The sequence below is a fragment of the Coregonus clupeaformis genome, chromosome 35 (assembly GCF_020615455.1).
Source record: "Coregonus clupeaformis isolate EN_2021a chromosome 35, ASM2061545v1, whole genome shotgun sequence".
NCBI classification, from domain to species: Eukaryota; Metazoa; Chordata; class Actinopteri; order Salmoniformes; family Salmonidae; genus Coregonus; species Coregonus clupeaformis.
In genome coordinates this window covers 26,636,684-26,659,209 of record NC_059226.1, presented here as the reverse complement: position 1 = coordinate 26,659,209, position 22,526 = coordinate 26,636,684, and the positions used below count along the sequence as shown (strand labels likewise).

General features: G+C 45.5%; 1 protein-coding gene across 2 annotated transcripts in view; it reads right to left on the bottom strand.

Moving 5' to 3' along the window:
* LOC121551512 (protein tweety homolog 2-like) overlaps window positions 1–22,526 on the bottom strand; it is a 67,996-nt gene that overhangs the window by 26,245 nt on the left and 19,225 nt on the right. For both annotated transcript variants that reach the window (XM_045210973.1, XM_041864210.2), the window contains exon 3: window positions 19,569–19,680. In XM_045210973.1, coding sequence (XP_045066908.1) covers window positions 19,569–19,680 — 112 coding nt within the window. The remainder of the gene's footprint in view (window positions 1–19,568; window positions 19,681–22,526) is intronic.

Genomic DNA, 22,526 nt, shown 5'->3' with positions numbered 1-22,526 from the left:
CCCAGATAGCATATGAACACGTCATAAGCAATGGCAAAATGTGTAGAATTGCAGGACATTTGCTTTAACGGTTGACTTTGAGCACAGAAAAACGGTCCAACTCCTCCTCTTTCTCAATTTTCAAACAGAAATGGGGTGTGCCTTTGGTGGTTCATCGATGTGTCATTCTGGTCCTGTGTGCCGCGACCAATGTAGCTTCTTTGTTAGCTAAGCTAGCCACTTGTAGCTAGACAGTAACTCCTCCTGTATGTGTTGATGTAATTTCACGGGATTTGTTTTTGGATGAAAGCTTTGGAAATCGGTTGCCAAATATATTATTCAAGCATTAACTGACCTGGCATGATGGTGCATTGATCAGTTCTACAGTTTAAATACATTATTTTTGCGTTTTTGCCCAAAGTCGACCTTTAAAATAACTGTCGAGTGTTTACATATTTCTATGAAATGTGATCTATAATTAATTACAATATGAGTGAAATAGTTTTCCTTCCAAAAAATGGTAATTAAGCATGTTAAAAAGCAGCTTTTCTGTGTTGGAATGGTGTGGACGCACCCCAACAACAGAATGGTGTGGGCGTATACTGGTCATAAAACATTTTAATGCGAGTAGACCACTGATTGGCCAGCTCATCCTCATGAGGATGACATAATCCTCTATGAAGAAATAGTAAGCATTTTTTAAAAGGTCTGTTTGAGATACAAGTTTGAGGTGGGTTTTTAAAAGTTTTTTTCTCTCCAATTTATGCTTTGGCCACAAATACGAGTATAGGATGAGTCAACAACATTATTTGGGTATGAGTTAACCTTTTACTGTGGTGGGCTAAATCAGGGTCACACAGCGTTTCTTGGTAGTCTTCAATAAATCTACTTTGAAACAAAAGTATACACCTCACAAACATGGTTATGGTCTTTAAAAAAAGAAGACACCTGTACCATGTTAGATATAGATATTCAATTTTGAGTTTGCATCCCAATATTACACCTTATATACGTCACAGAAGACTGAAATATAGCAAAACCGTTTGACATAGAAATACCGGATTTTCGGCAGAAAAAGAAACGTTTCTTAATTATGAAAGTAGGAAAAATATTAACAACATTGCAACCATGAGGCCACTACAGGGCGATTTGGTCATTTGACAGCAGGAAAGGGCAACCAGAATATGAATTTTTAAATGTGAGATTTTCACTGGACAGTTACTTTAAAACTACAATATTTTCTCTCAGCCTCATGGCAAAATGTGAAGAATAGCATGAGATGAGCTATAATACAGCAACATTTTCTCTCACTCATGACAAAATACATAGAATATGATTATAAAACGGAACATTTTTCTCTCTGTCCCATGGCAAAATGTGTAGAATTGCAAGAAATGTGCTTTAAAACTGCAGCATTTTCTCTCAGACTCATGACAAAATGCATAGAATAGCATTATAAAACTGAAAATGTTTCTCTCTGCCCTGTGTAAAAATGTGTTTAAAGTTTTTTCTAACTTCCACTTATACATCACAATTTCGCCCTTGCCCTGTACAGACACAGATTTAGACTTAGAGCAAAATTGACCATAAACCTCATTAGAATCTTGCAGGGTGATTTCTTTTTTTAAACGTTCTTCATCAATGTGCATTATAAGGAGGCGATTATTTAACTATAGTTCAGTAAACTGAGGAGTACATAACTAACCCTAAAGTTTTTTTAAAACTTTAACTAAGAGCATAATATCCTTGCCACCCTCATAAGATGCAGAATCTTCAAACCACAAAGTTTAAAATACCCACTTGTTTTTCCATCATCAGCTTCATGTTTTTATCTGTGGTATTTTACCACCTCTGCTAGCTCTGCTCTGACACTTCAGTCCTCCAGCTACTCAGAGGAAACCAGATCTTATCAGAGTACTGCTAGGTGTTATCTAGTGATCTATGGGCTCTGTTCAAAAGTACTGCACTATACAGGGAATAGGGTGCCATTTGGCATGCAGCCTATAACATGCTAATGTAGACATGGTGAAGGGAGAGAGTAGTAATAAGAAGATGAGAGATGAATGATGTCTGTCTGCCTGCCTGTCTGCCTGTCTGTCTGTGTACAGGCTACAAGTTACCATAGCAGCCACCAGAACAAGTTTCACATTTTAATATCACATGCACTAGGGTTGGGCGGTTTCCAGATTTCTTTTTTGTCATACCATCCTTCTTTAATTCCGAGATTTACGGTATTACCGGTTTAGTACACAAGGGGGTGCCAAAAACGCAAAGAATACCATTGGGGATCTGTTACCTAAATGCTAACAAAAGTAACACAAGTAATGTCATATTTCCATAGAGGCTGCTAGCTAAATATGCTAACGAGTGCAAATGAAAATAAACTAATTGCAAAGACCGGCAATCTAGCTCATAAAGTTATACATATATAGTTAGGCACTACCAATTGTCATTTTTGGTGAGTTTGGTCATTTACTAGCGAATGTGAACGAGAGCCATTGTGACACGCTGTGTGTGTCGCTAGGGCAACGGGCCTGCTGTGTGTGTCGCTAGGGCAATGGGCCATTGTGCAAATGAACAAAGTTTTGATGCTTGTCTGCTCTGGAGCAACATGTGTACATTTCCATTTGAGTCATTTAGCAGATGCTCTTATCCAGAGCGACTTACAGTTAGTGAGTGCATACATTATTTTATTATACTGGCCCCCCGTGGGAATCAAACCCACAACCCTGGCGTTGCAAACGCCATGCTCTACCAACTGAGCTACACCCCTGCCGGCCATTCCCTCCCCTACCCTGGACGACGCTGGGCCAATTGTGCGCCGCCCCATGGGTCTCCCGGTCGCGGCCGGTTACGACAGAGCCTGGATTCGAACCAAGATCTCTAGTGGCATGGCCTTAGACCATTGCGCCACTCGGGGACTGTGTGTGTCGCTAGGGCAACAGGCCTGCCTGCTCTGCTGAAGAAGATGGGGCCGAGAATGGAGAGGAGAAAAAAACACAAGGAAATAAAAAGATAGCAGTGCCAGCTGTACAGACAACTCATCCACAGGGCTTTGACTTCTCAAACACGGCAGAAAGACAACACAATATGATGCCCCGTCATCTTATTAATTCAGCAACTTACTTAGATAACTAGCAAGTTAAACTTAGGGGTCGTGTTAATGCAGAATTCTTCATTTTTCTCTTGCTGCGTTTTGTAAATGCAGATATACAGTGGGGAAAAAAAGTATTTAGTCAGCCACCAATTGTGCAAGTTCTCCCACTTAAAAAGATGAGAGAGGCCTGTAATTTTCATCATAGGTACACGTCAACTATGACAGACAAAATGAGAAAAAAGAATCCAGAAAATCACATTGTAGGATTTTTAATGAATTTATTTGCAAATTATGGTGGAAAATAAGTATTTGGTCAATAACAAAAGTTTCTCAATACTTTGTTTTATACCCTTTGTTGGCAATGACACAGGTCAAACGTTTTCTGTAAGTCTTCACAAGGTTCACAAGGTTTTCACACACTGTTGCTGGTATTTTGGCCCATTCCTCCATGCAGATCTCCTCTAGAGCAGTGATGTTTTGGGGCTGTCGCTGGGCAACACTGACTTTCAACTCCCTCCAAAGATTTTCTATGGGGTTGAGATCTGGAGACTGGCTAGGCCACTCCAGGACCTTGAAATGCTTCTTACAAAGCCACTCCTTCGTTGCCCGGGCGGTGTGTTTGGGATCATTGTCATGCTGAAAGACCCAGCCACGTTTCATCTTCGATGCCCTTGCTGATGGAAGGAGGTTTTCACTCAAAATCTCACGATACATGGCCCCATTCATTCTTTCTTTTACACGGATCAGTCGTCCTGGTCCCTTTGCAGAAAAACAGCCCCAAAGCATGATGTTTCCACCCCCATGCTTCACAGTAGGTATGGTGTTCTTTGGATGCACCTCAGCATTCTTTGTCCTCCAAACACGACGAGTTGAGTTTTTACCAAAAAGTTATATTTTGGTTTCATCTGACATTCTCCCAAACCTCTTCTGGATCATCCAAATGCACTCTAGCTAACTTCAGACGGGCCTGGACATGTACTGGCTTAAGCAGGGGGACACGTCTGGCACTGCAGGTTTTGAGTCCCTGGCGGCGTAGTGTGTTACTGATGGTAGGCTTTGTTACTTTGGTCCCAGCTCTCTGCAGGTCATTCACTAGGTCCCCCCGTGTGGTTCTGGGATTTTTGCTCACCGTTCTTGTGATCATTTTGACCCCACGGGGTGAGATCTTGCGTGGAGCCCCAGATCGAGGGAGATTATCAGTGGTCTTGTATGTCTTCCATTTCCTAATAATTGCTCCCACAGTTGATTTCTTCAAACCAAGACTCTTACCTATTGCAGATTCAGTCTTCCCAGCCTGGTGCAGGTCTACAATTTTGTTTCTGGTGTCTTTTGACAGCTCTTTGGTCTTGGCCATAGTGGAGTTTGGAGTGTGACTGTTTGAGGTTGTGGACAGGTGTCTTTTATACTGATAACAAGTTCAAACAGGTGCCATTCATACAGGTAACGAGTGGAGGACAGAGGAGCCTCTTAAAGAAGAAGTTACAGGTCTGTGAGAGCCAGAAATCTTGCTTGTTTGTAGGTGACCAAATACTTATTTTCCACCATAATTTGCAAATAAATTCATAAAAAATCCTCCAATGTGATTTTCTGGATTTTTTTTCTCTCATTTTGTCTGTCATAGTTGACGTGTACCTATGATGAAAATTACAGACCTCTCTCATCTTTTTAAGTGGGAGAACTTGCACAATTGGTGGCTGACTAAATACTTTTTTTCCCCACTGTATGTGTAACGTCTACTCTGACAGTGTCAGTTCTGAGAAGGGTGCAGCTGCGGTCTGCAATTCAGGGCGTTCCTGTATGTGGGCATTTCTGCGTCTGCAGGAACGCCTCTTTATACTTCTATTGGTCCATGTTTAAGCTATGGACATGCGGAAGGCGGGGGCGCTCCAGTACAGTAGGTGGCGGTAATGCACCATAACGTTGGATGAGAGCCGCCGATAAACCCCACAGAAGAAGGGGCGGGGGCGACAACGGTAGCTAGCTAGGGTTGGGGCGGTATCCAGATTTTCATATCCTCATACCATCCTTCACTCATCCTGGGATTTACCAATTGGTGGCTGACTAAATACTTTTTTTTCCCCACTGTAAATGCTTCATATTGAAATTTCTGCTCGGCATCAGACTCATTTTGTGCTTCAGTTGCATCTCTCCACTCAGATGAGAATTGACTTATGGACATTATATCAGCAGACAGGACTACAGTGGTATTTTTCTCCTGTAAAATGTAAGATTCACTTTAAGAAAAACATCAGGAAATGTAGCTGGCTACATTCTTTCTATGATAAACACGGCCATGCATCATTTTTTGCATGGCTCATTTAGTTGTGTGGCTGACAGCCAAATAACGTTGCACTTCTGTTGTCATCTGATTCATGTATTTTCTGTGAAGGAAAACTATAGTTGCACGTCCCTGATTACTCTATTGCAGGGGTTCCCAAACCTTTTCACTCAGGCCCCCCTTCCAGCATTGGGGAACATCCCGCGCCCCCCTTCCAGCATTGGGGAACATCCCGCGCCCCCCTTCCAGCATTGGGGAACATCCCGCGCCCCCCTTTCAGCATTGGGGAACATCCCGCGCCCCCCTTCCAGCATTGGGGAACATCCTGCGCCCCCCTTCCAGCATTGGGGAACATCCCGCGCCCCCCTTCCAGCATTGGGGAACATCCCGCGCCCCACTTCCAGCATTGGGGAACATCCTGCGCCCCCCTTCCAGCATTGGGGAACATCCCGCGCCCCTCTTCCAGCATTGGGGAACATCCCGCGCCCCCTTCCAGCATTGGGGAACATCCCGCGCCCCCTTCCAGCATTGGGGAACATCCCGCCCCCCTTCCAGCATTGGGGAACATCCTGCGCCCCCTTCCAGCATTGGGGAACATCCTGCGCCCCCTTCCAGCATTGGGGAACATCCCGCGCCCCCCTTCCAGCATTGGGGAACATCCCGCGCCCCCTTCCAGCATTGGGGAACATCCCGCGCCCCCCTTCCAGCATTGGGGAACATCCCGCGCCCCCCTTCCAGCATTGGGGAACATCCCGCCCCCCCTTCCAGCATTGGGGAACATCCCGCGCCCCCCTTCCAGCATTGGGGAACATCCCGCGCCCCCCTGCGCGAGCACACGTGCCACGTCTATCTCTATGGGCACAAACACTGTTCATAACACAAACTGTTCACACCCTTCTTGTTGGCGGAGAGAAAATGTTGCATTTTTAAAGCACATTTTCTTGCAATTCTATACGTTTTGCCATGTCTAATGTGTATTCATGTGATATTTGAGTGACTCAAACATTACAACAAAATTGCTATTTACAAACAAACACGTGATAGCTCAACTGTTTTGGGGAACTATGGTACGTTTCATAACGTTAAATAATGTGACAGGTGAAATTGTCATGCAGTGTGGTCCTCTGTAGCTTAGCTGGTAGAGCACGGCGCTTGTAACGCCAAGGTAGTGGGTTCGATCCCCGGGACCACCCATACACAAAAAATGTATGCACGCATGACTGTAAGTCGCTTTGGATAAAAGCGTCTGCTAAATGGCATATTATTATTATTATTATTATTAAATGAAGAACCTAGCCTATCTCCTGTTTCCATAGCATGAGGCAGCTTAATGTACCAGCACACCCCCTGGACAGGACGCTAGTCTATAGCAGGGCCTTACCCCCAATCTCTCCTTAATGTTGACGCATCAGGTCCCATTTTTACAGTCTTTGGTGTGACTCAGCTGGGGACCAAACTCATAACCTTCCATTCTCTAACCACAAGGCCACTGAGTCAGTCAAAAGAAGAGCGTGATCTGCTTTAATACTGGAGTGATAGAGGTAGATATGTATAGGGGTAAGTTGACAAGCCATCAGGATATATGATAAACAGAGTAGCAGTAGTGTATATGATGATTGTATGTGAGTGGTGTGTGTAGAGTCAGTATTGAGAGGAGGAGAAAGCGATAGAGGGGGAGAGATAGAGAGAGGGGGGTAAGAGATGGGGAGAGAGAGAGGGGAGAGAAAGAGGGAGAAAAAGTACTAGAGAGATAGGGAGGTAGAGAGTTTCCATATGATTACAAATCTGTAATGAGATAGAAAACCATCAGAAAAAAGGTGGAGGGAGAGATAGAGGGGGCTGGGGAGTGGACTGGAGGGAGAGATAGAGGGGGGAGGGGGGAGAGATAGAGGGGGGAGTGGACTGGAGGGAGAGATAGAGGGGGGAGTGGACTGGAGGGAGAGATAGAGGGGGAGTGGACTGGAGGGAGAGATAGAGGGTGAGTGGACTGGAGGGAGAGATAGAGGGGGAGTGGACTGGAGGGAGAGATAGAGGGTGGAGTGGACTGGAGGGAGAGATAGAGGGTGAGTGGACTGGAGGGAGAGATAGAGGGGGAGTGGACTGGAGGGAGAGATAGAGGGTGAGTGGACTGGAGGGAGAGATAGAGGGTGGAGTGGACTGGAGGGAGAGATAGAGGGGGAGTGGACTGGAGGGAGAGATAGAGGGTGGAGTGGACTGGAGGGAGAGATAGAGGGTGGAGTGGACTGGAGGGAGAGATAGAGGGTGGAGTGGACTGGAGGGAGAGATAGAGGGTGGGAGTGGACTGGAGGGAGAGATAGAGGGGGGAGGGAGAGATAGAGCGGGGAGGAGGAAGCGATGGGGGAGGAGGGAGAGAGAGGGGGGAGAGATAGAGGGGGGAGGAGGGAGAGAGTGGGGTGGAGGGAGAGGGCGAGATTGGGTGTGAGGGGGGGTGTAGAGAGAGTGGGTGTGGAGGGGTGGAGGGAGAGAGGAGAGGGAGAGTGTATACTGTATGTGTAACAATGTACACATGTACATGTGTGAGTGTGACTGTCTGATGTGGGGGGTGTGGTGGGGTACAGATGGTCGCGGGTTGACGATGTCACAATGTCATGACTAGAGTGTATCTGCCATAGATACATACAGTAGATTATAAATGTCAAATAAGTGTCAGCTTTGATTCAACTGAAGATGGTATTATATGTTGCAGGGCCTCACTATCCAGCAGGACCTGCGCTGGAGCAGTTCCTCCTGAAGTGCATTAAGAGCTTTTCTGTCCAATCATTGTAGGCACGTCGTTCACCAGCCACTGGAAAGCCCTGGAAACCCTGGGAATCACGTCCCTGGAGAGCAGATGGGAGCAGATCTGCCTGAAATTTGCTGCATCTCTGCAGAATGCCCAGTTTGCAGACTGGCTCCCCTCAACCAGACAGACAAACCACCCGCAACAGCCACAAACTGAACACTCCTATGTCAAGTACTGGCCCCTAGCAGAACTCTCCAATTCCATACTTCACCCAACTATTAAATGCACACAACATATAGCCCAGGGGCCTAGGAAATGCCTACCTAAGAACATTACTAGAGCCAATGCCTTACATCTGACACCCCAAATATTGTTGCTGTAGTACTATTGTTTTGTGTGTATATATATATCTAGTATTATTGTTCCCGCCATATGGGCCCTGGTCAAAAGTAGTGGAATTCATAGGGAATAGGGTGCCATTTGGGACACATAGTAACCTGCCAGTATTGAGCCAGAGAGCGCAGCTATGTGGTAAGACAGTAAGGACACTATGTAACCCATCCCCCCCTGGTCCCCTGGTCCCCAGGGAAGGTCTCTGATTGCCAGGAAACTGCTCTGATGCCCTGCCCCCACCACACACCCCACCTGCCGCCTAATGTTCATCTTTCACCCCAGCCCAACCAACAGACGCCCAGGAATCTGATCTGACCACAACCTATAGGTCTGCCTGGCCTGGAAGGAGAGGTGGAAGCCTCATAGTCTATAGGTCTGCCTGGCCAGGGAGGAGAGGTGGAAGCCTCATAGTCTATAGGTCTGCCTGGCCTGGGAGGAGAGGTGGAAGCCTCATAGTCTATAGGTCTGCCTGGCCTGGGAGGAGAGGTGGAAGCCTCATAGTCTATAGGTCTGCCTGGCCTGGGAGGAGAGGTGGAAGCCTCATAGTCTATAGGTCTGCCTGGCCTGGGAGGAGAGGTGGAAGCATATCTCTGGATCATACTGTAATTGTATAAACAATATCAAAGTTACAGAAGGTTTAGTGACAGACAGAAGGTCACAGGGGTTCCAAAGGCTAGTCTATCATCTTCATGCCAATTTACATGGAATCACACTTCCTCTTTGGATGCTTCAAGGTATCACATACTCAGAGACACACTGTATTCAGAGACACACTGTATTCAGAGACACATTGTATTTAGAGACACACTGTATTCAGAGACACATTGTATTCAGAGACACACTGTATTCAGAGACACACTGTATTCAGAGACACACACTGTATTCAGAGACACACACTGTATTCAGACACTGTATTCAGAGACACACTGTATTCAGACACACTGTATTCAGAGACACACTGTTTTCAGAGATACACTGTATTCAGACACACTGTATTCAGACACACTGTATTCAGACACACTGTATTCTGAGACACACTGTATTCAGAGACACACTGTATTCAGACACACTGTATTCAGACACACACTGTATTCTGAGACACACTGTATTCAGAGACACACTGTATTCAGACACACTGTATTCTGAGACACACTGTATTCAGACACAATGTATTCAGAGACACACTGTATTCAGAGACACACTGTATTCAGACACACCGTATTCAGACACACTGTATTCAGACACACTGTATTCAGAGACACACTGTATTCAGACACACTGTATTCAGAGACACACTGTATTCAGACACACTGTATTCAGACACACTGTATTCAGAGACACTGTATTCAGACACACTGTATTCAGAGACACACTGTATTCAGACACACTGTATTCAGACACACTGTATTCAGAGACACACTGTATTCAGACACACTGTATTCAGACACACTGTATTCAGACACACTGTATTCTGAGACACACTGTGTTCAGACACACTGTATTCAGAGACACACTGTATCAGACACACACTGTATTCAGAGACACACTGTAAGAAAGAGAGAGATATTGTATAGTGTATGAGTCTCAAGCTAACTGGGGTCTTTCTCCGTTGTAAATGATATCCAGAATTCATGACATTTCATAACAGTCACAAGGTATTGTTCTCTTTCAATTTCAAGCAAGGAGGGACTTTTCATTTGCCATGTAAATTGACGTCAAGCAACCTCAAAAAATCTTTATTAGTCCTACTTCCTCATTCATTTCTAGGCAGCACACAGTGGTAACGAATCGAATTCAGAGAACATATGAGAGGAATGAAGAAGTCCAAAAAGAACCACATAGTGGTGTGTGTCAGAGAAGGAGGTGTGGCTAACTGTCAATGTAACGTATGAATCTCTGTCTGCAGTTCGGCCCTGCATCTGACAGACTAGAACTGACAGCCTTGGGCCCTGTCCAGTAAGGGGCATGACGCTCCAAAATGTTTTGTAACAGAACATGAATATCTGTCTTAGAGAGACAGGTAATACCTTCCCCTTTCAAAACGTTTCCACCTTCTGAACAGAAACCTGGATAATGCCTAGTCTAGCAGGCTGCCATAGTAGAGTGGTTATTTACATGGGGCCGAGGCCTGCTGCCAAACCATCAGTGGCCCTGTTTCACTATTTTTCAGACCGTTTTCCACCTACTGAAACCATCCATGACCCTGGTTGTGGCCCCTGGCTGTGACCCCTAGCTGTTTGCCCTGGCTGTGACCCCTGGTTATGTGGCCCTGGCTGTGACCCCTGGATGTGTTGCCCTGGTTGTGACCCCTGGGCTGCTCTCACCACAGAGAGAATATGCTGCCAGCACAGTCACACAGAGACAGACATAAGTTGTGTCCCAAGTGTCCCAAGTGCATCCGGAAAGTATTCAGACCCCTTGACTTTTTCCACATGTTGTTACGTTACAGCCTTATTCTAAAATTGATTAAATAAAACATTTTCCTCATCAATCTACACACAATCCCCATAATGAAAAAGCGAAAACAGGTTTGCACATTTATTAAAAATAAAAAACTGAAATACTTTATTTACACAAGTATTCAGACCCTATGCTATGAGACTCAAAATTGAGCTCAGGTGCATCCTGTTTCCATTGATCATCCTTGAGATGTTTCTACAACTTGATTGGAGTCCACCTGTGGTAAATTCAATTGATTGGACATGATTTGGAAAGGCACACACCTGTCTATATAAGGTCTCACTGTCGACAGTGCGGGTCAAAGCAAAAACCAAGCCATGAGGTCGAAGGAATTGTCCGTAAAGCTCTGATTGTGGATTGTGTCGAGCAACAGGATTGTGTCGAGGCACAGATCTGGGGAAGGGTACCAAAACATTTCTGCAGCATTGAAGGTCCCTAAGAATACAGTGGCCTCCATCATTCTTAAATGGAAGAAGTTTGGAACCACCAAGACTCTTCCTAGAGCTGGCCCCCCGGCCAAACTGAGCAATCGGGGGAGAAGGGCCTTGGTCAGGGAAGTGACCAAGAACCCGATGGTCACTCTGACTGAGCTCCAGAGATCCTCTGTGGAGATGGGAGAACCTTCCAGAAGGACAACCATCTCTGCAGCACTCCAAAAAGCAGGCCTTTATGGTAGAGTGGCTAGTTGGAAGCCACTCCTCAGTAAAAGGCACATGACAGCCTGCTTGGAGTTTACCAAAAGGCACCTAAAGACTTTCAGACCATGAGAAACAAGATTCTCTGGTCTGATGAAACCAAGATTGAACTCTTTGTCCTGAATGCCAAGCATCACGTCTGGAGGAAATCTGGCACCATCCCTACGGTGAAGCATGATGGTGGCAGCATCATGCTGTGGGGATGTTTTTCAGTGGCAGGAACTGGGAGACTAGTCAGGATTGAGGGAAAGCTGAACTGAGCAAAGTACAGAGAGATCCTTGATGAAAACCTGCTCCAGAGCGCTCAGGACCTCAGACTGGGGCGAAGGTTCACCTTCCAACAGGACAACAACCCTAAGCACACAGCCAAGACAACGCAGGAGTGGCTTCAGGACAAGTCTCTGAATGTCCTTGAGTGGCCCAGCCAGAGCCCGGACTTGAACCCGATCGAACATCTCTGTAGAGACCTGAAAATAGCTGTGCAGCAACGCTCCCCATCCAACCTGACAGAGCTTGAGAGGATCTGCAGAGAAGAATGGGAGAAACTCCCCCAATACAGGTGTGCCAAGCTTGTATTGTCATTCCCAAAAGACCTGAGTCTGTAATTGCTGCCAAAGGTGCTTCAACAAAGTACTGAGTAAAGGGTCTGAATACTTAGGTGTCTATCCAAGATGGCGTAGTAGTGCAGTCCTGTTTTTGTCGTGTGTCTGTAAATAGCCTGTAAATACCCTGTTTTTTTGTATTTTTCGTACATATTTCCCTATCAGACATTTCATCCTTCTACATAATATACTTTCCTGCAACCCGCCTCACTCAATGTGGAACGGATTCTATTATTGACTTACCTTTTATCTAGAATCTCCAGTTGAAACTAGCTAGCCAGCTAACTAGCTACTTGCTATTAGCCACAGTTAGCGGTATTTCACCCAGAACATTGGATTTTTCTGCCGGAATAATTTAATCACTGGACATTAATCACCGGATCGCAACTAGCTAGCCGCAACCGAATGGATGTTGCTGTTTGGCTAATCACCACTGCCCCCGATGCAAGCACCAGTTAGCCTCGAGCTAGCCTAGAGCCAGGCCCATATCCCGGCTATCTACCTCTCGGTCTACCGGACGGGAGTAGCCAGCTAACTAGCTACTTGCTATCAGCTACCGTTAGCAGTTTTTCACCATTGTCCGTGGCCTGCACCACCTACCAGCCAGCTCTAGCCTGGACTATTATTCGGCCAGTCTGTACTGTCTGCACAGCGCGTTATCGACCCAGAACGTATCCGTTTTTCTGCCGGAATCACTGAATCACTGGACCTTTAACTCCGGATTCATCGCTACCAGCTAGCTGCAACAAAATGGACATTGTGGTTTGGCTAATCATCCTGACCTAGGCCCATCTCCCGGCTATCTACCTCTCTGTCAACCGGACGGGACCACCTAGTGTTGACACGGAGCCCCGCCGATCCTACACGACTGGTCTGCCGACGAAATCGTCTGATGTGGTTACAACAGGCTTCCCGTTACGACGTCGACCACGACGATTCCATCTGCTAGCCCCGGCCCGCTAGCACACGCTAGCCGTGGCCTCTTGCTCGCTAGTGCTTTAGCAGCCCCCAAACTACCTCCGAACTATCCTATTGCTGTTCACCGGACCTTATGATAACTCAGCTATACAGCTGATGCCTGCTGGACTGTTCCTTTTTACGGTACCGCATCCTGTTTATGTTTAGCCTCAGCCCAAACTGTGTCGTCATTACCAGCTGTTGTCTTAGCTCTCTGAAATTACCCCTGTGATTGCTTTATGCCTCTCTCCCATGTCAATGTGTTTAGGTTATTGTTGTTTCGGTTATTTCTAATTGTACTATTTTACTGTCGATCCCCCAGCCCAGCTAAACCTGCCTTAGATAGCTCCTTTGTCCCACCCCCCATACACGCGGAGACCGACTCAATTGGTGCCTCCAGTGATGCTATCTCTTTCATTGTTACCCAATGCTTAGGTTTACCTCCACTTTACTCATATCCTTCCATATCCTTGTCTGTACATAATGCCCTGAATCTTTTCTACAACGCCCGGAAATCTGCCCCCTTTATTCTATGTACCCAATGCACTAGAACACCAGTTCTTAAAGCCTTTAGCCGTATCCTTATTCTAGTCCTCCTCTGTTCCTCTGGTGATGTAGAGGTTAACCCAGGCCCTACAGCCCCCAGTATCACTCCTACTCCCCAGGCGCTATCATTTGTTGACTTCTGTAATCGCAAAAGCCTTGGTTTCTTGCATGTTAATATCAGAAGTCTATTTCCTAAATTTTAGTTATTCACTGCGTTAGCACACTCCACCAACCCTGATGTTCTAGCAGTGTCTGAATCCTGGCTTAGGAAGGCCACCAAAAATTCTGAAATTCCATCCCCAACTATAACATTTTCCGTCTTGATAGAACTGCCAAAGGGGGTGGAGTTGCAATCTACTGTAGAGAGAGCCTGCAGAGCTCTATCATACTATCCAGGTCTGTGCCCAAACAGTTTGAGCTTCTACTTCTAAAAATCCACCTTTCCAGAAATAAGTCTCTCACTGTTGCCGCTTGCTACAGACCCCCCTCAGCCCCCAGCTGTGCCCTGGACACCATATGTGAATTGATTGCCCCCCATTTATTCTCAGAGTTCGTACTGCTTGGTGACCTAAATTGGGATATGCTTAACACCCCGGCCATCCTACAATCCAAACTAGATGCCCTCAATCTCACACAAATTATCAACCCTAAATCCGTAAACATGGGTACCCTCATAGATATCATCCTGACTAACTTACCCTCTAAATACACCTCCGCTGTCTTCAACCAGGATCTCAGCGATCACTGCCTTATTGCCTGCGTCCGTAACGTGTCCGTGGTCAAACGACCACCCCTCATCACTGTCAAACGCTCCCTAAAACACTTTAGCGAGCCGGCCTTCCTAATTGACCTGGCCCAGGTATCCTGGATGGATATAGATCTCATTCCGTCAGTAGAGGATGCCTGGTTGTTCTTTAAAAGTAATTTCCTCTCAATCTTAAATAAACATGCCCCATTCAAAAAATACAGAACTAAGAACAGATATAGCCCCTGGTTCTCCTCAGACTTGACTGCCCTTGACCAGCACAAAAACATCCTGTGGCGTACTGCATTAGCATCAAATAGCCCCCGCAATATTTTCAGGGAAGTTAGGAACCAATATACACAAGCAGTCAGGAAAGCAAAGGCTAACTTTTTCAAACAGAAATGTGCATCCTGTAGCACTAACTCCAAAAAGTTTTGGGACACTGTAAAGTCCATGGAGAATAAGAGCACTTCCTCCCAGCTGCCCACTGCACTGAGGCTAGGAAACACTATCACCACCGATAAATCTACAATAATCGAGAATTTCAACAAGCATTTTGCTACGGCTGGCCATGCTTTCCACCTGGCTACCACTACCCCGGCCACCAATTCTGCACCCTCCGCTGCAACTTGCCCATGCCCCCCCCGCTTCTCCTTCACACAAATTCAGACAGCTGATGTTCTGAAAGAGCTGCAAAATCTGGACCCATACAAATCAGCTGGGCTAGACAATCTGGACCCTTTCTTTCTAAAACTAGCCGCCGAAATTGTCACAACCCCTATTACTAGCCTGTTCAACCTCTCTTTCGTAACGTCTGAGATCCCCAGAGATTGGAAAGCTGCCGCGGTCATCCCCCTCTTCAAAGGGGGTGACACTCTAGATCCAAACTGTTACAGACCTATATCCATCCTGCCCTGCCTTTCGAAAGTATTTGAAAGCCAAGTTAACAAACAGATCACCGACCATTTCGAATCCCACCGTACCTTCTCCGCTATGCAATCCGGTTTCCAAGCTGGTCATGGGTGCACTTCAGCCACGCTCAAGGTCCTAAACGATATTATAACCGCAATCGATAATAGACAGTACTGTGCAGCCGTCTTCATCGACCTGGCCAAGGCTTTCGACTCTGTCAACCACTGCATTCTTATTGGCAGACTAAATAGCCTTGGTTTCTCAAATGACTGCCTCGCCTGGTTCACCAACTACTGCTCAGATAGAGTTCAATGTGTCAAATCGGAGGGCCTGTTGTCTGGACCTATGGCAGTCTCTATGGGGGTGCCACAGGGTTCATTTCTTTTCTCTGTGTATATCAATGATGTCGCTCTTGCTGCTGGTGACTCTCAGATCCACCTCTACGCAGACAACACCATTTTGTATACATCTGGCCCTTCATTGGAAACTCTGTGTTAACAAACCACACAAGCTTCAATGCCATACAACACTCATTCAGTAGCCTCCAACTGCTCTTAAACACTAGTAAAACTAAATACATGCTCTTCAATCGAACGCTGCTGGCACCCGCCCACCCGACTAGAATCACTACTCTCGACGGGTCTGACCTAGAGTATGTGGACAACTACAAATACCTAGGTGTCTGGTTAGACTGTAAACTCTCTTTCCAGACTCACATTAAGAATCTCCAATCCAAAATTAAATCTAGAATCGGCTTCCTATTTCGCAACAAAGCCTCCTTCACTCATGCTGCCAAACATGCCCTCGTAAAACGGACTATCCTACCGATCCTTGACTTCGGCGATGTCATTTACAAAATAGCCTCGAACACTATACTCAGCAAATTGGATGTAGTCTATCACAGTGCCATCCATTTTGTCACCAAAGCCCCATATACTACCCACCACTGTGACCTGTACGCTCTTGTTGGCTGGTCCTCACTACATGTTCGTCGTCAAACCCACTGGCTCCAGGCCATCTATAAATCACTGCTAGGCAAATCCCTGCCTTATCTTAGCTCATTGGTCACCATAGCAGCACCCACCCGTAGTCTGCGCTCCAGCAGGTATATCTCACTGGTCATTCCCAAAGCCAACACCTCCTTTGGCCGCCATTCCTTCCAGTTCTCTGCTGCCAATGACTGGAACGAATTGCAAAAATCTCTGAAGCTGGAGACTCTTATCTCCCTCACTAACTTTAAGCATCAGTTGTCAGAGCACCTTACCGATCACTGCACCTGTACACAGCCCATCTGAAATTAGCCCACCCAACTACCTCATCCCTATATTGTTATTTATTTTGCTCTTTTGCACCCCAGTATCTCTATTTGCACATAATCTCTTGCACATCTAGCATTCCAGTGTTAATACTAATTGTAATTATTTTGCACTATAGCCTATTTATTGCCTTACCTCCATAACTTGCTACATTTGCACACACTGTATATATATTTTCTGTTGTATTTTTGACTTTATGTTTTTTACCCCATATGTAACTCTGTGTTGTTTTTATCGCACTGCTTTGCTTTATCTTGGCCAGGTCGCAGTTGTAAATGAGAACTTGTTCTCAACTGGCTTACCTGGTTAAATAAAGGTGAAATAAAATAAATAAATAAAAAAACGTATGTAAATGTCATATTTCATATATATATTTTTTTATATATATTTGCAAAAATGTCTACAAACCTCTTTTTGCTTTGTAATTATGGGGTATTGTGTGTAGATTGATCAGAAAAAAATGATTTAATTCATTTTAAAATAAGGCTATAACATAACAAAATGTGGAAAAAGTCAAGGGGTCTGAATAGTTTCCGAATGCACTGTAGTGCACCTGCGTTTGACCAGGCGGGTCAAAAGTAGAGCATTATATAGGGAATAGAATACCATTGGGGACACAAGACAGAGAGCTGGCAGAACCACAGTTCATTTAAGAGGAGGGATTTTACCAAACAATACGCCCCAGCGTCATGAAGGTGACTGGCAACACTGTTTAGTAGTTCTGTCTACCTTCTAGAAGAGAAAGGAAACAGGGAACCAGAAAACCTGGTTGGGCTGGGAAACATTTGAGGAGACATCTTAGGAACTGTGGGGAGTTTCCAACACTCCCTCAGTGCATTTACACTGCCACAAATGCTATTTATAAAAATGTTCGTTATTATTTTCTGTTCTGGTTTAAATAAGGAAGTCTCTGTTTGTGTCCCTGGAGAACTGTTCCCTACAGGCTATACCAGCATACAGTACATTGCAGGCCGCAGGAATCACACTGGAATACCATGGGAGACTGCCGGTACACAAAATATCCTGGAGGTAGTTTTATCACAACGTGTGTATTGTATTGTGGCAGTAATCGTGTCCCAAAACCCTCCCTGTTGTTTCCCCTTGGTCCTTTCAGTGTTTCTGGACACATTACTGTCATGACTCCCTCTAAATATCCATGTTATACACATCACGCACACCCCACGCACACACACACACCACACACACACACCACGCACACACTCACACACACAACACACACACACACATCACGCACACACACACCACACACACACACACCACGCACACACACACCACACACACACACACATTTACATTTACATTTACATTTACGTCATTTAGCAGACGCTCTTATCCAGAGTGCACACACAGACACACCACACACAAACACACACACACCACACACACACACAACACACACACACACACCACACACACACACCACGTGTGTGTGGTGTGTGTGTGTGTGTGTTCGTGGGGTGTGCGTGTGTGTGTATAACATGGATGTTTAGAGGGAGTCATGACAGTAATGTGTCCAGAAACACTGAAAGGAGCTTAACAACCGTTAGTCCAGACAGAAGGAGACTTAATCCTTGTTCTACTTTCTGTCTAACAGACCCTCTACTGCCCCAGTCGTTCCCCACTCATCCTCCATCACTACCCCCACCCTACCCTTCCCCAGTCCCATTATGCATGCTGGATTCCTTCTCTGCCTTCTCTTTCCCAGACCCTCCCCTCCGCTCCCTCTTCTGCTCCCCTCCCTCTATATCCCTCCCTCCTATCATCACCCCTGTTACTGCACCTCACCCCTCTACCACTCCTCTATTCCATCACCCCTGTTACTGCACCTCACCCCTCTACCACTCCTCTATTCCATCACCCCTGTTACTGCACCTCACCCCTCTACCACTCCTCTATTCCATCACCCCCACTACACCCCCAATTCCATTCCATCCACCCCCACCCCCACTACCATTCCATCACCCCCACTACACCCCCCACTTCCATTCCATCCTCCCCCAATTCCATTCCATCCACCCCCATCCCCACTACCATTCCATCACCCCCACTACACCCCCACTTCCATTCCATCCACCCCCACTAACATTCCATCACCCCCACTACACCCCCCACTTCCATTCCATCCACCCCCCACCCCCACTACCATTCCATCACCCCCACTACACCCCCACTTCCATTCCACCCACCCCCCACTACCATTCCATCCACCCCCACTACCATTCCATCACCCCCACTACACCCCCACTTCCATTCCACCCACCCCCCACTACCATTCCATCACCCCCACTACACCCCCACTTCCATTCCATCACCCCAACTCCAACCCCTCCCGCCCCACCCCACGAGCTGGAAGCAGGTCACCACCAGAAGGGACAAGGCTCCACCACCAGTCCCCAACCTAGTCACCCCCTACCAGGACTGGGGGATCATAAGGGGATAGAGGCCCCCCGGGAGGTGTGATGTTTTGGGACAGATGATGAAACCCTCCATTAACAAAGGAACCCTTTGTTGTGTGTAAACTAAGCTTGTATGTGTTATTTACCGAACTGAATAACAACATAATGCTACAGTGATATTTACAGAGTCCATAACAACATAACACTACAGTGTAGCTAGGTAGAAGGACTGGGGTTACACAAGACAACTAGCTACTAGCTGTATCAGTGGGATCTCATAAGAACTGAACACTATTGAATATACAACATTTCAATGGGAGACTTGCATGAAAATGGATGCTACGCACACTGACCTCAAGTTACAATTCTGCCCATAGCGAACAGTACCAGTGTACAGGGCTCTATTTAGCTGCATAGTTGTATCTTACCAAGCTATTGATGCCACCCAGAGTGTGGTTGGCATTGTGGAGGGAGTAGGTCAGCTGGTACACCCCATCATTGGTCTCACTGTTACCATAGAAACCCACTCCAACAGCAGAGCTGCAACAGAAGAAATAAACAACATTAAAAACAGAGAAACTTTTCATTTCTTCGTGTTCACATTGGACTTAATCTTGGTCCATATCAAGAATCAAACAAAATGGCTTTTACAAAATAGTTGTGGAAAGATGTGAGGGGAGGGGCACTTTCTTTCATCTTCATCTGTAACTCAATCAAGCGATACGGCAAGCAATACTGCTTTACTCATATCATATGTATATACTGTATTCTATTCTACTGTATTTTAGTCAATGCAACTCCGACATTGCTCAATCAAATATTTATATATTTCTTAATTCCATTCTTTTACTTTTAGATTTGTGTGTATTGTTGTGAAATTCTTAGATACTACTGCACTGTTGGAGCTAGGAACACAAGCATTTCGCTACACCCGCAATAACATCTGCTAAATATGTGTATGTGACCAATACAATTTGATTTGAACCAATAAAACGGCTGAATCGAAGGCACAGAGAGAGTGTTATTGAACCGAGATCTATCCCCACAATACTGCCTGTCTGCCATATGCAATGGCATGCTGCCTATTACACTGCAGCGATCTATAGGAAGAAGAGAGGTCTCTGAAGTGTGATTATAGCTCTGCCTTTCCTTCTCTCTTTCCTCCAATATCTCCTCCTTTCTTCTTTCCTTCCTTCCGCTCATCTCTCTCCTCACTCCGTCTCTAGACTTCACACTTAGCATCATGTGTCATTGTGTTGTTGTGATGCTATGGTTAAAAATATCCTCTTTCTCTGTGGAGGAAACATGTCTCTCTCTCAAGTACAGGACACTCTGATACCCTGTTTCACACTACTGAGCCGAGCCAAGCCAAGCTGAGATGCACTATAATAATAAATAATATGCCATTTAGCAGACGCTTTTATCCAAAGCGACTTACAGTCATGCGTGCATACATTTTTGTGTATGGGTGGTCCCGGGGATCGAACCCACTACCTTGGCGTTACAAGCGCCGTGCTCTACCAGCTGAGCTACAGAGGACCACGAGGTGGCACTGACATGGTTACAGAGCCACCTTGCTGAAACTGACTGTCCTGTAATAGGACACCTTCAGCCATTATGCCCAGAGGACCTGTACCCCTAGAATAGACAGGCTGCTCTGATATGAATAATGATTCCAGTACATCACTGGGGCCAAGCTCCCTGCCTACCAGGACCTCTATACCAGGCGGTGTCAGAGGAAGGCCCTAAAAATAGTTAAAGACTCCAGCCACCCAAGTCATAGACTGTTGTCTCTGCTACTGCACGGCAAGCGGTACCAATGCAACAAGTCTGGAACCAACAGGACCCTGAACAGCTTCTACCCCCAAGCCATAAGACTGCTAAATAGTTAACCAAATAACTACCCAGACTATCTGCATTGACCCTTTCTGCACAAACTCTTTTGACTCATCACATCCGCTGCTGCTACTGTCTACTATCTATCCTGTTGCCTAGTCACTTTACCCCTACCTATATGTACATCAATTATATACCTTGTATACAGTATAGCAGTGGTGTAAAGTACTTAAGTAGAAATATTTTAAAGTACTACTTAAGTAGTTTTTTGGGGTATCCGTACTTTACTTTACTATTTATATTTTTGACAACTTTTACTTTTACTTTTTACTCCATACATTTTCCCTGACACCCAAAAGTACTTGTTGCATTTTGAATGCTTAGCAGGACAGGAAAATGGTCCAATTCACACAGATATCAAGAGAACATCCCTGGTTATCCCTACTGCCTCTTATCTTGCAGACTCACTAAACACAAATGCTTCGTTTGTAAATTATATGCCTCGTTTGTAAAAAATATACACTACCAGTCAGAAGTTTGGACACACCTACTCATTCAAGGATTTTTCTTTATTTTTACTATTTTCTATATTGTAGAATAATAGTGAAGACATCAAACCTATGAAATAACACATATGGAATCATGTAGTAACCAAAAAAGTGTTAAACAAATCAAAATATATTTTATATTTGAGATTCTTCAAATAGCCACCCATTGCCTTGATGACAGCTTTGCACACTCTTGGCATTATCTCAACCAACTTCATGAGGTAGTCACCTGGAATGGATTTCAATTAACAGGTGTGCCTTCTTAAAAGTTAATTTGTGGGATTTCTTTCCTTCTTAATGCGTTTGAGCCAATCAGTTGTGTTGTGAGAAGATAAGGGGGTATACAGAAGATAGCCCTATTTGGTAAAAGACCAAGTCCATATTATGGAAAGAACAGCTCAAATAAGCAAAGAGAAACGACAGTCCATCAAATTTCAAGAACTTTTAAAGTTTCTTCAAGTGCAGTCGCAAAAACCATCAAGCGCTATGATGAAACTGGCTCTCATGAGGACCGCCACAGGAATGGAAGACCCAGAGTTACCTCTGCTGCAGAGGATAAGTTCATTAGAGTTACCAGCCTCAGAAATAGCTGGTGACACTGTATGTGATTTATTTAGAATTCAAGGCACATTGAACCAGCATGGGTACCACAGCATTCTGCAGCGATACGCCATCCCATCTGGTTTGGGCTTAGTGGGACTATAATTTGTTTTTCAACAGGACAATGACCCAACACACCTCCAGGCTGTGTAAGGGCAATTTTACCAAGAAGAAGAGTGATGGAGTGCTGCATCAGATGACCTGGCATCCACAATCCCTTGACCTCAACCCAATTGAGATGGTTTGGGATGAGTCGGACCGCAGAGTGAAGGAAAAGCAGCCAACAAGTGCTCAGTATATGTGGGAACTACTTCAAGGCTGTTGGAAAAGCATTCCAGGTGAAGCTGGTTGAGAGAATGCCAAGAGTGTGCAAAGCTGTCATCAAGGCAAAGGGTGGCTGTT